Source organism: Montipora capricornis, chromosome 2, assembly GCF_036669925.1.
Source record: "Montipora capricornis isolate CH-2021 chromosome 2, ASM3666992v2, whole genome shotgun sequence".
NCBI classification, from domain to species: domain Eukaryota; kingdom Metazoa; phylum Cnidaria; class Anthozoa; order Scleractinia; family Acroporidae; genus Montipora; species Montipora capricornis.
In genome coordinates this window covers 31336131-31350481 of record NC_090884.1, presented here as the reverse complement: position 1 = coordinate 31350481, position 14351 = coordinate 31336131, and the positions used below count along the sequence as shown (strand labels likewise).

Genomic DNA, 14351 nt, shown 5'->3' with positions numbered 1-14351 from the left:
TTTGAGTAGTCTCTTGTCTTTTAAAGACAGCAGACTGTAGTGTCGCAAATAGTTCTAACCTGAAAGTCAGACACTGCACACATGCAGTCGATGCTCATTGGCGTATCTTGCATAGGAGTCAAAACTTTGGGGCCTTCATGATCTGTCACATAATTTACCACATAAATTGAAAATCTTGTGGCTGTGAAAATGACGGAAAGTAAGATCAGAATTTTTAATTGCAATATGGATCAGTAGTTTTCATCTTATATATGAAAAACGTAGAATGACTAATTCTTTAATTTGCTCACTTTCATACTGACCGACAAGAAAACCTTGCTGTGACATATATCGTTTATCAAATGATGCATCACAAATAGATATCTTGGAATTTTAGAGAAGCTAACACCACGAACATCTACGAGCATTTACCCTTAAAAACATGATACCACAGAAACCCCAGTTCATGCAAACAATTCTTAACTCAATTCCTTGACAGAGTTAGCGAAAATTAACTTGCTGTAAGTCTTAAGAATAAGAATAATAATAATAATAATAATAATAATAATAATAATAATAATAATAATAATAATACTTTATTTACCCACGTGTCACCTAGGAGCTGAAAGCTCGTTTAAACGTGAACGTGATCCGAAAGACTGGAAAGAAATACTTTTAACAGTTGTCATAGCAAAGGAAGAATAAACTTTTCACTTATGTGCCTGGCATTTTTAAAGCCGCAAGTTTAAATAATCAATGCCATGGTGACATTGGTGCACATCGTGTAGGTAAGGGACTGGGACGATCCTAGGAGTTCAGCCATATTTTATAACGGACATAGACCGTATTCGTAAATAGCAACCAAGAAATTATTCTTTTGTCTTTATGCTAATCATCTTCACTGGCCTCAATTTCGAGCAAAAATTCTTTTGAATTTTGTTCGTGCTAACGAGGCTAGTGAGGAGGATGATTAAAACAAAGGCAAAGAATGATTATTTAGCCACCATTTATGAATACGTTCTATCATTTGATAACATCCGCTGAAACGTCATGCGACATTTCCTTACTTTTTCTACAATGTAAATTCTTAGCCTTTGCGGGATTAAGTACACGAAAGGAAAATTCTGAGTATCAAATACGGAACTGAGAATATATACATTCAATTCAGAAGGAAAACGACGTTTTGGTGTTTTGCCATAGATCTAGAGTATTGTGGTCTCAGGACCGAAATAAAAAAGGCGAGCCTGTCCATGATGTTATTGACTACCTCCGTCATTTTTTAACCACGACGGTGAATGAACCAACGGTTTTTTAATCTTTTAATCTCAAATTTTCATTGGTTTGGTTCAACGGTAAGCAATTAAAATTATAATGACAAAACAGAGAGATTGCTATTTATTACACAAATTTCAGCTCTAGTCGCTATTTTCGAGACCAAATAGGCCTTTTGCAACTAACGATCACATGGTACAAAATCCGCCATGCTGGAGGGCAAGCTCATTATTATTCCCCCAGTGGGACATTAAAACAAAGAGACCTGAACCAGTCAAGCTTGACTTGCCTTTGTTTTAATGTCCCAGTGGGGGAATAATAATGAGTTTGCCCTCCAGCATGGCGGATTTTGTACCATGTGATCGTTAGTTGCAAAAGGCCTATTGAAAATTTATAGCCCCCCCCCCCTCCCCCCCACCTCCCACCAGAAAAGAAAACACTAATTATTCAATGTGTTCCAGTAACCGCTCGATAGAACCCTTAGATTACGATGTAACGAAATGCAAAAAAATCAGCACTGTTGATTGTCTATTTGGCGTACAAATACAATTCTCAGATGGCTGTCTTGCTCATGCAATAACCAGCAATTTGGTGGTTCTTCGTATAAAGTACACCCCTACTTAAAAACTTACCGCACCAAAATGTTTCCCCAACCGCACAAAACCAATACAAAGTCTTCTCGTCCTTCCTTCCAACTTTAACGTGAATCTAACACACATAAAACTCGCATGAAAAGTCATTTGTTCTTATATGGAAAGGACGAAGGCCCAGAAGAGCCGACGAGTCATCCGCGTTGGCATAGCGACCACACTGATCCTCGCGAGCAAAGAAACGTTGCTCTTCTAGAGAATTGGGCGCTGTTCGTATGTAAACATGTTCTTTTGTTTCGATTGAGAAACAAGGCCGCACAACGTTGGAGATCACTATGATTTTTTAATGCAAGCAAGACTGAAAATTGCCATTGACTTTAACATCTTTAGTACCCACGGCCTGCTCCCGTCTGACCTTGTAGCTCAGTCGGTAGAGCAGCGGTGATCTAACCCGAAGGTCGTGGGTTCAATTCCCACCCTGGTCAGAGTTTTTCTCTGTCCTTGTGTGGGCCCATTTCCATTAGTAGGGCTAACGCTCACATGGTTCATATTAGTAGAAACCTAGCACTTCACAGTACACTCTAATCAGTTAAGTCTGAAAAAAAGGTTGCCAAGACCTCCAAGAATGCCACGACTTTGTGCGAGTTTTTCATGACAGTGTTCACCCTGTCGATAAAGGAGACCGATTAAAAGCTCTGTTCCTACCTCCTTCTTGGCTGTGAGAGTCATAGGATCCCAACCTACAATCTGTCCATTTGAACTGGCAGACCATACAGTGTTGTATCTGTGTAAGAAATGGTTTGTAAGTTGTAGTTTACGAGTTGGACTAGCCTGTTCTAGGCTCCCAGATAGTCGGGAAAACGAAAAACACTGCGTGCGTAAAAAGAGTGGGGCATGGGTCGAGCCAAGGCACCAAAAACGACCCAAGCCACCACTCTTTTTTCACACGCAGTTTCTATCTGGGATCATGCAACAGGCTAGGGTTGGACGAAACAGAAATCTAGGGCATTACGATAGTTAAGGCCCATAGACAAGAAGGGTTTTGCTCCCGGGGCATGCTCCAAGGTCATTTTGCACAACCAGTACACAAGAGGGAGCATGCTGCGGGAGGTTGCTCCATATTATAGTACACACAAGGGAGCAAACGAAAGAATAGCGAGTTTAACAAACCACGACGGCTACGCCGAGGAAAACGTCACTTCAAAATATAACTTTGAGCTATTCTAACTAGTTCTTGATTATTCCATCTTGTTTACATTATATAACATGGGGGAAGTGTCCTATAACTAGATTGCTATGGACGGATTTTAAGTATAAAGTCAGACTGAAAGATCAACTGTAGTTGTCCACGTTGTCGTCACACCTTAAATTTGGTCATTTCACGTAGTAGTTTTGACGAGTACAGAAGAGAAATGTTCGAAAATGCGTGCCGCACGTGCAGCACGATCATTTTGGTTCTTTAATTTCTAATAGGGAGTTTAATTAAGGCCTGTTCCAAACGTCGTGCTACTGCCGTGCCGAACTCAAATGAATTTGGCTTGGCAGTGGCACGACGATGGCACGGCAGCGGTTTCAAACGTCGAACCTCATACAGTCGCGCCAAATTCAAAAGACAAAACAAACCATCCATCCAGCGTAATAGTATGCAAATAATGCAAAAGACATTAAATTAATTTATGAATTGAGTTCGGCGCAACAAAAGCACGCCGTTTGAAACCAAGTCGTGCCACTGCCGTGCTAAGTAGTCGTGCATGCCGAAGCTAAATCAGCCGTGCCGCGCTTAATGGTTTCAAACGGCGTGCTACTGCCGTGCTTAAATCGAAATGACAATTTCATTTGAGTTCGGCACGGCAGTAGCACGACGTTTGGAACAGGCCTAAGAAACGACGACGGCTACGGCAACGGCAACGCCAAAAAGCAGTAATATTATTGGTTAAAAGAATCAAAATGCTCGTGCTGCACGTGCAGCACGCATTTTTAAACACTTCTCTTCCGTACTCGTCAAAACTACTTCGTGAAATGACCAAATTTAAGGTTTTGACGACAACGTGGACAAACTACCGTGAATCTTTCAGTCTCACTCTTTACTTCAAATCCGTCTGTACCAATCCAGTTTTAGGACACTTCACTCACATTGAATAATATAAACAAGACGGAATAATCATGAAATACTTAAAACAGCTCAAAGTTATATCTTGGAGTGACGTTTTCGTCTCCGTAGCCGTCGTGGTTTCTTAAACTCCCTAATATTGCTCTGGGACGGCTGATTTTCAACAGAGAAGGGTTTGGAATTTAGTTTAAAGTTAAACATAGCGACTTACTTGAGGTGTAATCAGGGTTTTCGATAGCTGTTCAAAGTATCGGATTTCATAACGAAAGTACCGGACGGAGTTATTTTCCGTTGTAAGGTCGATTGCAAGGGCCTTGCGAGCGAACCATCAAGGTCCCCTTTACGTTACTATAAATGACACTCTCAGAAATGCGCTTAGCATTCTTGAAATTGGAGGGAAAAAAGTTAAACTTATAACGTGGATGAAATGCCAACTGATTGGTTATTCCATTTACTACGCAAAATAAAGCGATGTGATATCTTGTTAGTTTGCATGATTCATTGCGTGTGATCGCCTTGTGTATCTTCAGCCGATGCCTTCCTGAGATACCCAAGTCGAAAAAGAAGAAGTCAACAAATCTACAAATTTATAGCGTCAAAGTACCGGACGTGAAATGGTAAAAAACCGGACAAAACGTCCGGCTTCCGGCCTCAAACGGAAACCCTGGAGTCACTCTAATTCAAAGAAGAATTTTGATTATTTTAATGATGACGATGCTTGGAGAAAAACAAGTGTCTGCCATCTGCTTTAGATATGCGTGATGGACGTTTTAGGTAATATAACCTCTATTGGTGCAAACACTTTCTTCGTCACGGCTTTACTTCGATAGTCTATATGATTTTTATCATGTCTCTATACAATCTATTATAAGTCGTGTACTGGTGACACTCAGGCAAGTTCCTGCTTTAATTAGAGCTTATCAGTTGCACACCTTTCCAACGCCATTTTGAATTTTGAGCTCAAGTCAAGAGTTCCAAAGTAATTATGGATGAAAACATTGGGTAATCTGATTGGCCTTTCAAAATGGCGTTTGAAAGGTCTGCAACTGATGGGCTCGAAATAAATGAGTGGAGCCTGAGAATTACAACCGTCTTGTGCGTCAAACCGTACACTTTGATAATTTCTGAAGCGAGCAACAACCACGAAATGAATCTAAATGAAAAGAAAAGCATGCGGCAAGCGTGCAGAGCACTCTTTCTTTCTCGTAACAAAAACGTCGTTTTGAGTGGTTAACGTTTCCTGTTTTATCTTCGTTACGAAAGCTCCCAAAAGCTTTCCGAGACCGCTTGACGACAGAAGCTGTCGGAAAATTTGCTCCCGCATTAATTCGCGCTCCGTGTTCCAACAAGTCGTTACGTGTTTTTACACGAGAAGAAGGCAACAACACTTACGTGGAGTTGATGTATTATACACAACGACACCCTTACACCTACCAGCGTCACCATCCACACAAAGATCCATTTCTTTATTGATTTACCAGGCTTAACCTTTCGCCAAAACCTTCACTATAACTTCGAGAATGCACTATCCAGGCAATTTCAGTCCTAGAATTAACGAGGGACAATCGTAACAGGAACCTACTTTAGTGGCCTAGCTTTCACAAGTGTGCGATAGCTTATTGGTAGAGAATCCGAACTAATAATCGGCAGGTCGTAGGTTCGACTCCCGCCAAGGTACACTGGGATATTTCCTGAGCATCCCCGAGTCACCATCGATGAAAAAAGAATGATACATTTCTTCTCCCTTACCCTTGTTTATCTTGAGTTTGGATCATATGCGACAGGGAGTCCCTATGACCTGACAACTGTTGATCAGCTATATTAAAGAAGAGAAGCAGAAATAAACAAACAAAAACGCAACAAAGGTTTAAAACCTAACAAACAGAAAGACGTGGGCTACAGGCCTTGAACCCAGGTTCTTTATCTTCTCTTTGCATGACGCGGAGAAAAAGACACTGAATGATTATGGTCGCACGACCACGTTGTAGCAACAATACTGCAGGAAGAGTGGCTCACTTACATTGTTGCCAGATTCGTCCAGGGTCCTTCGACGACTGGGGGGGGGAGGGGGGGGGGGCTGGAGGAGGGAATAACTACAACGAGGTTCCAAGGTCGAACGTGAAAAACGATCACTTTTACCTTCCCCAGTGTGAGTGTTAATGACATAGATAGTGTTATCCATGGATCCTGCCCAAACCTGATTCGGTCCAACAGCTAACAAGCAACTCTAAGGGAAAAAAACAGGAAAAAGCGTTCATTAAGCACAAACGACGGCGAATTTCATTTAGTGTCATTGTTTTCAAGTCGGTCGGTAACTTGTGCCAATGTCGAGATCTTTGAAGCCGGTGAGTAAAAAGCTGTTATTAGTTAACATGATCATGAGAAGCGCACCTACAATCTTAGACAAAACCCGTTGGGAAAATGTGACGCTCTAATTTGTCTGTGTGATAAAGAGTCAATTCTTCCTACTTTCCTCCCTCCCCCCATTCCAATGTTGTTTTAAAAAGCGACCAAAGGCTTGCACAGTATTTTGCATCACATTATCAACATTGGTATGAGCGGAAGGACCAATATCTTTTGTGAGTGCGTGCCAAATGATGCTTAAGTTAGTATTTTTCCCAAGAGTTTTGTCCAAGATTGTAGCGGTTATAATCAGAGAGGAATTTTGAAGAAGAGTTAGTAAAAATCTTCGCAAAAAAGGCATAAACTGAGGGAAAATACTCCAACGACACAAGCAGTTTTTTGATAGCAGCCTACGAAAAAGCACCCATCAATGCATAACGGAAATGATCAGTGAAATACATTAACAGACAGGTTATTTTCGTTGGGCAACTTAAGGGGCCCTTTCGCAGTGGGATTTGTAAAAGGCTTCTCGAGCTCAATTATATTGAAAGGTCACCATAACTTAGTTCATATGGCAACAAGAATAGTACAGCCTTATTTCACTAAAAACACATCAGATAATATTGCTTAGTCTCCCTGATTTGCTAAATATTAACATCATGCCGCAGAAGTTTCACTTAAAGACTTGAGACTCACCACTCTTTCTTTGGCGTAAATCATGTGTTTCTCATATTCCCAGGCAACACCGTCGATTACAACGATTACACCCGATGAACCCTGGAATAAAGCCGACAATCACAGTGTCAAATGAACTACTCTCCTCTGATTAGAAACGCACGTAGCTTGGCTTGTTTCAATTAAGACTAGTTTGCTTTGACAAATAACAACAATTTGATCTGGAAGCGAAACCGTGCACGCGAGGCTTGGAGTGGAAAGCGGATGGAGCAAACCTTAAATGTTATTTTTTCTCTCATGTTTTGGGGTTACAATTCTGATCAAGTTCATAAGGGAAACTGACATTGCGTTGCTACTAACTGAGCGCAGTGATAAAAATCCCAAGGAAAATCAGCCTAAAGCAGGTAAGGTACAAAGACCAGTTTTACTGCTTACCATAGCACACCACACCTTTTCACGTCTCTTTTTGGCTGAGTAATAATGCAAAACAGACAGTTAAGATCCCACTTGACTTCTTCACTATGATTTAACATAGTGACACAATAATACACTTGAATAACTAGGTAAATGTGCTGAAAAAGAGGCATAAACGGCTGTGTGCCTTTTATATACACAAAAGTGAATTTTATGCCTTTCGGCTATTTTTGGTAGTTCTTCGACGTGTCACAAATATCATGTGATCGCGTGAGGTTGGGAACGTTGCATTTTGTTTTACCTCTGTAAATGGTAAAGTATAAGCGGTTTAGGACATCTATTGATTAAGACAATCAGTAACAAAATGTCGCGATCTACATCTCAAATGACTACAAACAAAATACACTATAATGCTTTGCGATATTGAAAGTGCCCACAACCTCAAATATTTTTCTTTGCCGAGGTAAATCCATTTCCCCATGACAAAAATATTGTACCGTTTTTAGTTCGACATTTCATAATTAGAGTGCAGTAAAATTAAACAAAACCAGAGAGCGTTGGTCCCTCGGCAGAGCTAGAGTTAGGCCTATTCCTACAGTGAGATGACGTTACAGACGAAAACACTTTCGCACTTACACCCAGGTAGGTAAAGCAAAGCCTCCACTGTTGTTTTTTCCATGTCTTGAGGTGATGGACTGACCCTCTTAAAAAGGGTCTGTACAAAAGAAATCAAACAAACAACACTTGAATTTCAACGTAGGAATGCAGTCAAGTCACTTTTTTTAATAATGGAATTCCCGCCAAATCTTATTGAGCTGTAACCTACTAGCAGAGATTTTATCGATGACAATTTCTTTCCCCATTTTCCCCCTTACCTTCCTGGTTTCAACAGATAGTTGATGCTTGACATGTCTTTGTGTGCTGAAGTAAAACACAAGCTGAAAACAAAGACAGTGAGGCGAATTTCAAATTCATTTCTTTGTGACAAAAACCATGCACATTCTAAGAGATCAGGCTCAGCCGCACAAGTCCATTGGGTCATTTAAGCCGATAAAACTCCGTCTGCCTGATCATGCCTCATAATTTCCGTTAAATACTTTCGGCAAAGAATTCCTGAGCGCATCACAAACTTCACGCAAAACGTTTTGCTAGCACTATCTATTGATTAAGTAGGTTGTCATGACATTTAACACGAATGCTACGAGCAACTCCGCTCAGGGTCCCGTTTCTAACGTTCCAGGCCGAAAATTCAACTGTGAAACTACCATCCTCGTACTTTAGAGAACTTGTTTTTAAAAGATCTACAAAACCCGAAAGAAAAACATAATGCCAAAGTTTCATGACTCGAAACCGCCTCGGTTTTCGATAAAAAGTGATTTATGGTCCCGAAATACGCCCGAAAAGTTTCGGAACTTTCGAGCAACGGGCCCTGTTTCTTTAGGAGCTTCGAGTTCAAGAATTCGAGAAAACCATATCCTTACCGATACATTTTCCTCAGGATAGTCACTGTAAAGAAAGTAGGTAAAAAGTGATATTAAATGAAAAAGGGTACTAAGGTTGCTAAAACCAAATATACTGTTGCATAAAAACCGTGGCAATCTGCCTCAAAAGGCATCCCTTATATGAAGAAAAACCTACCATTGTTTTAAAGTATCTGCCATTAAAACATTCTTAGCAGCGTGACCAATTATGGCCGGGTCCTTGAAGCCTGGAACGAGCGAGATAACCAAGTCACTAACATTGGCAACAATAGGGCCGTTTATACGAGCAAATATAAGCCGCGGCTTACGCTGGCCGCGGCTTACATAAGACGCAAGAACTCCGTTTAAATGGTACAAAATCGACGTTCACGGCTTACTCCACCCGCAGCTAGCTCAAGCCGCGGCTTATCCTGGCCTCGGGGTTTTGGGCTGTGTTTATCTTGGAGGCGGCTTAGCTTGGATATGAAAGTGTTCGAATAAATGTACTCAAGCGTTGTCCGCGGCTTGCTCAAGCCGTGAACGGCTCCTGCGCATGCACTTGCTTTGTTATTATGGCCCAGACTTCCATTTTGCTCCCGTCCATTCGCCAGAGAAAAATGGCGAGCGCGAGCAACGAATCACGTATTACTAAAGAAAAAGATTCACCGAAAAAGCGAATGTGGAGTGCCCCAGAAGAGAAACAGCTTCTCACTATTTGTAGTGGTATTGAAATTGCTAAGCTACTTGATAATTGCGTCACTTCAGCCAGTGTAAGTTCTGCAGCACACCGCAAGTGTTCGTTTACGATTTTATTGGATCGATACTGGATTACTTGTAAAACTTTGGTTTAATAATTCTTCTTCGCTTGTTTGCTTTCTCGAGCCATTTATCTTGTAATGTCGCAAATCTTGCCTCACAATTAATTACACCAAAACGAGGCATCAAAATAAGTTAGGTCATCATTGGACCAGTTGGCCGCGAACTTAGTCGCGAACCATTTATACAAGGATTTCGCGTCTTATGAAAGCCGCACCCGTATAAATGGCTCAGTTCACGTCTTATGTAAGCCGCGGCTTATTTTCCTTCGTATGAACGGCCCTAATGATTGAATGTTAGAATAAATAAGTTAGAATAATTGAGTGAAAATGCTGCAAGTGCAAAAAGAAATCCAATACATTTCTTTTCCTCCTATTCAAGACGACAACGTAAAATAGCCAATGTCTTATTCTGCTCATTTTCTTCCACAACAGAGACTAAATGCCGCACAATGTTAATCAACGATCAAATGCAGTCCAGAATAGTAACCGAAAGAGAGCATAGATGAGTCAACGGCGCAAAATTAAAAAAAAAAACACAGACCTTTCTTTTAAAGTTGGGGGAAACTAATTAGATGCCCTTGTTACATAGTATAACTACTTGTCTATATACACACACGGATTCAAACACAAAAAGAGAAAGAAAATATTAAGGGAGTATATCATAGTATCTGACGCAATTAAATGACAATTGCTAATAATCTTTGAGGCCTTAATTTCAACAATCTATTAGCAATGGCCCGTAGATGATCGGTCCCTTTTCTGAATTCTCCTAACGGAAGTCCAACCAGTGTTTCACAGGGTTTCAACCTTTGAAATCCATAAGAATTTCAGGATGACCTAAAGGCTCAGAAACAAAAACATAACATAGACTCTTAAAAAACACTGTAACATTTTTTGGGCAAAATGCGTGAAACTGAATTTAATGGACGTTTCGGCTCTGCTGGTGACAGCCGAAACGTCCATTTCAATTTCAGTTTCACGCGTTCCTAGCCGGAAAAAGTTAGTGTTTTTAATAGGACTAAACGCGAAAGCCTCAAGTATACTATCGACATAGACCTTTAAGTAAGTGTGCAACGGTGCCGAGTTTCAGGATATAACTATTGCTTACCTGACGCCATCATGTAACCAGCTTTGATTTCCAGCAGACATTTGCGCCAGAATTCGTTCTCTTCTTTCATTGACGCTACAAATGACAATGACGACTCACCTAGAGGAAAAAAATATATTGTGTAACCTCTTTTTTAGAGTTTACATCAGTGATTCAAAAGAGGAGAGTATGTTGTCAAAGTAGCGAACAAAACACGGTTCTTGTTTGGGAAGAGTGTGTAGGTCTGCCACAGTATATTAAAGCGCTGCCAGCTTTTAGGGCCAACAAACTATCAAGTAGCGTAGCAGCTCTGCTTCGTAACCCAATCTGATATATTATATATCATATTTTGTATTATCGTTATTATTATTATTATTATCATAACATGGTGTCTCTCAGTTTTCAAGTGCCAATCAGTTCTCGATACAAGTCACATCATGCAACCTCAGTACTCGAGAACTCAGATCTGTTAAATATCTTTTGAATCTAAGCCACGCTGAGATTCACCCTAATACTTTCAATATTGCCCACCAATCTTTTTGGAATCATCCCAAGCACTCCCACAACAATAGGCACGACTCTCGTCTTCACCTCGTCCCACAGCTTTCCCACTTCCCTTAAATAGATCTTGATATTTATCAATTTTCTCTTTTTCCTTCACTTCTACTCTGACATCTCCTGGCATTCCAAGATCAGTGACTAGGAGTTTTCAGTGCTGAACACGAGTTTTTTGAACGGCTTCGAAACAATTCCACAAAAAGCGCTTCCCTCTGGACTCAGAACAATGGTGCAAATTGTGAGAGGAGAATATTAGCATACAAGAAAAACAAGCTATGGCTTATCATTATTCTTTACATAATACTAACGAGGAGTGTTTTATCAGCACAGAAAGCTCATGCACATGACGTTTAATAAGCTGTTAGGCTCATGCATTATTAATGAGTTTTGAACCATCGTAAATAATGACTTCTGAACGTCATGCTCGTACACAAAAGGAAAACCTCCCAGTCATACACCAATCTACAAGTCACTCATTTCTTTTTTAGTTAAGTCTTTGTTTCAATTCTTTTGCTTTCTCCTAAGGTTGGGTATCAAGCAAATCGTAACGCACCTTACGACCACTTCTTCATAACCAAACTAACACCCTTCCTTAAGAGCTTTTTAAGCATTCCGAAAACTACAAAAGCAGGGCATTCGAGGTGCTACATAACAACGAGAAGAAATTTGTTTTCCCGCTGGACTTTGAAACCATATTTACGAAACACTAGCTTGACGAGTTTCAAAGCCAGTCGTGTGTCAAGCAAATCCCTTTTCCCAAGTCTAAAGAAAAGCTATAAGCAACTTGCCTAAGACAACACTTCAAAAAGGGTGAAGCTATATTGAAGGCGTTAATCGAGGATCGCGCACACGCGTTTATGGGACAGCGGTCGAAGAGTGCAGCACGTCTTGTAAGCTACATGTTTTAACAATACAGAAACAAACCTAAAAATTCATTAAAGCTATAAACCTCAGGCCTTAAAACTTTTGTTTAGGTCTAATTAGGCCTAAGGTTAGCTTTAATGAATGTTTAAGTTTGTTTCTGTATTGGTAAAACGTGTAGCTTACAAGACGTGCTACACTCTTCGACCGCTGTCCATAAACGCGTGTGCTCGATCCTCGATCAACGCCTTTGGGAAAACTTCACCCCTTCAAAAGAGCGTAGAAGGGTCTCAAAGATATATAAATAAGAAAGAGAGGCAAGAATGAGAAAGGAGGTTACAACAAAATATGAATTACAAATCAGGGGAGTCAGTTTTAGTCTCACGTTTGCTTGTTATTTGAATATTTGTTGTTCCACGTGATAACCGCGCCGGGCAGGTGATGATATCGACTCTCCTGATATCTTCAACCTCGACGATAGTGGAACAATTGTGCGTTCCATTTTCCAGGAACAATAATCTGAATAGAAATGAAAACAAGGAAAACTTAGTGAATTAAGAGAAAAAGTAGCGAGGTAAAAACAATTACAGAGGTACTGGAGGAGACAAACAATAACAGACAACAACAAGACAAGCCGGAAGAGAAATGATATCATTGGTGTGAAAGTATCTCCAAACGGGCCATTTTTACTTCTTGTCCATAAAATGTAATTTTAATTAGAATAAAAGCACTTCGCACTTGGATTCGCTTTGAAGGGGCAACTGAAGTAAAATCACCTGTTAATCGTCAAAACGAGAAAACCCATTCCCTGGTTGGTTTTGGTGAGTTGCGATATCTTCAGAACGTCCTGTTGAACAAAAGCACACAGTGATGATAAGAGGGAATCGTGTGGTGCACTTCTTTTAAAGGGGAACCTCCCTTAGACAATCACGTTTGCTCGAATTTTTTCAAAAAAAAGTACTTGTATCGGGAAAAAATAAATTTTACCATCGTTTTTCACTTTCCAATTTAATTTCCCAGGCGCCGCAATCTTGAATAATTGTGACGTGTGTGGTTACCCAATTGTTCTGACAGAAAGAGCTTTTGAAGAATAACAGTAAGGCAACCATAACATGACACATTTATTCAAGATGGCCACGCCCAGGAAATTTGAAAAAAGGCGATTTTCAAATTCGTTTATTCCGAATACAAATGCTTTCTTTCAATAAATTACAACAATTCGATTGTAAACATTAATTTTTTGTGATTTAAAGTTCTTCTTCTTTACTGTAGGTTCCTTTTTGACGCAAAAACGCCAATGTAAGGTGACCAAGCTTTTCTCGATCACAAATTACTCGCCTGGCGCTAACCAAACTAAGATAGTTATAGATAGAAACAAGCAAAAGCTGATCAGGTTTAGTCAATATTTCAAACCAATAGAAAGTACTTGCTCATAAATCCAAGCTGTGACTTATTTCTACATTTGATATCCTCAGGCAAGACATCAGGAAGAAAAGAGAGTTTGATAAGCGCTTCTTGTCATCAAGAAATCAAAGTAACGCGTTGCTGTGTGAAAATCGTTTTCAATCCCTGCTTTGCTTTGCAGGCCCAATCCATTCCCACAGACTTAAATTGTTTCCTGGATAACCTCTGTTGCGAAAGAGGAGCAATACAGGGTGGGAAAAACTTACCTCGTCTTCTCTCAAGCGAACGTTACATAGTGAGATACTTGTGGCTTTGCTGCTTGCCTGTGGATAGTGGCAAAAATTAACAGACCGTAACCATAACTCGCCGCCTTTAAGTCTGGTTCTTACGTGGGACGAAGGTGTAAGCACAAGTGATATACGCAGGCGCATTACGTTGTTAATTGATGTCCATTGTCACACCAAAGTGAAAATGATCTACGAATGATCTAAACGCTACTGAGATTGCTCGTGTTGCTTGTGGTCATGCTTGTGTTGCTGATAAAAACCAGCCTTACATGGCCAATGTATCGGCTTGTACGAAATCAGATTCTATGCGTAGTGAAGGCCTAATACTAAGTGCCCATACAAACAGGAAGGGTAGTTAAAATGTTTTTCTTACCATTGTGTAGGCTTCATAAAATGCGGCGAACACTTCAGGCTCGACAACTGAAAATGAAAGGAGAAAATCTTTTGATTGCTTTAATGCCCAGAGAATACGCAAGTAAGCCCGATAGACTAT

The 14351-nt window shown here is 40.3% G+C and overlaps 1 protein-coding gene across 1 annotated transcript in view; it reads right to left on the bottom strand.

Annotated features, from left to right (window-relative positions):
- Positions 1 to 14351, bottom strand: part of LOC138018498 (DENN domain-containing protein 3-like) — a 51350-nt gene that overhangs the window by 4399 nt on the left and 32600 nt on the right. The window contains exons 29-44 of the mRNA XM_068865139.1: positions 14232 to 14278; positions 13838 to 13894; positions 12944 to 13014; positions 12553 to 12686; positions 10770 to 10868; positions 9022 to 9091; positions 8865 to 8889; positions 8259 to 8321; positions 8020 to 8098; positions 7405 to 7439; positions 6991 to 7071; positions 6091 to 6178; positions 5701 to 5767; positions 2547 to 2625; positions 1884 to 1959; positions 60 to 181 (exon numbers count right to left, since the gene is read on the bottom strand). Of these exons, the coding sequence (XP_068721240.1) occupies positions 60 to 181; positions 1884 to 1959; positions 2547 to 2625; positions 5701 to 5767; positions 6091 to 6178; positions 6991 to 7071; positions 7405 to 7439; positions 8020 to 8098; positions 8259 to 8321; positions 8865 to 8889; positions 9022 to 9091; positions 10770 to 10868; positions 12553 to 12686; positions 12944 to 13014; positions 13838 to 13894; positions 14232 to 14278 (1193 nt within the window). The remainder of the gene's footprint in view (positions 1 to 59; positions 182 to 1883; positions 1960 to 2546; positions 2626 to 5700; positions 5768 to 6090; positions 6179 to 6990; positions 7072 to 7404; positions 7440 to 8019; positions 8099 to 8258; positions 8322 to 8864; positions 8890 to 9021; positions 9092 to 10769; positions 10869 to 12552; positions 12687 to 12943; positions 13015 to 13837; positions 13895 to 14231; positions 14279 to 14351) is intronic.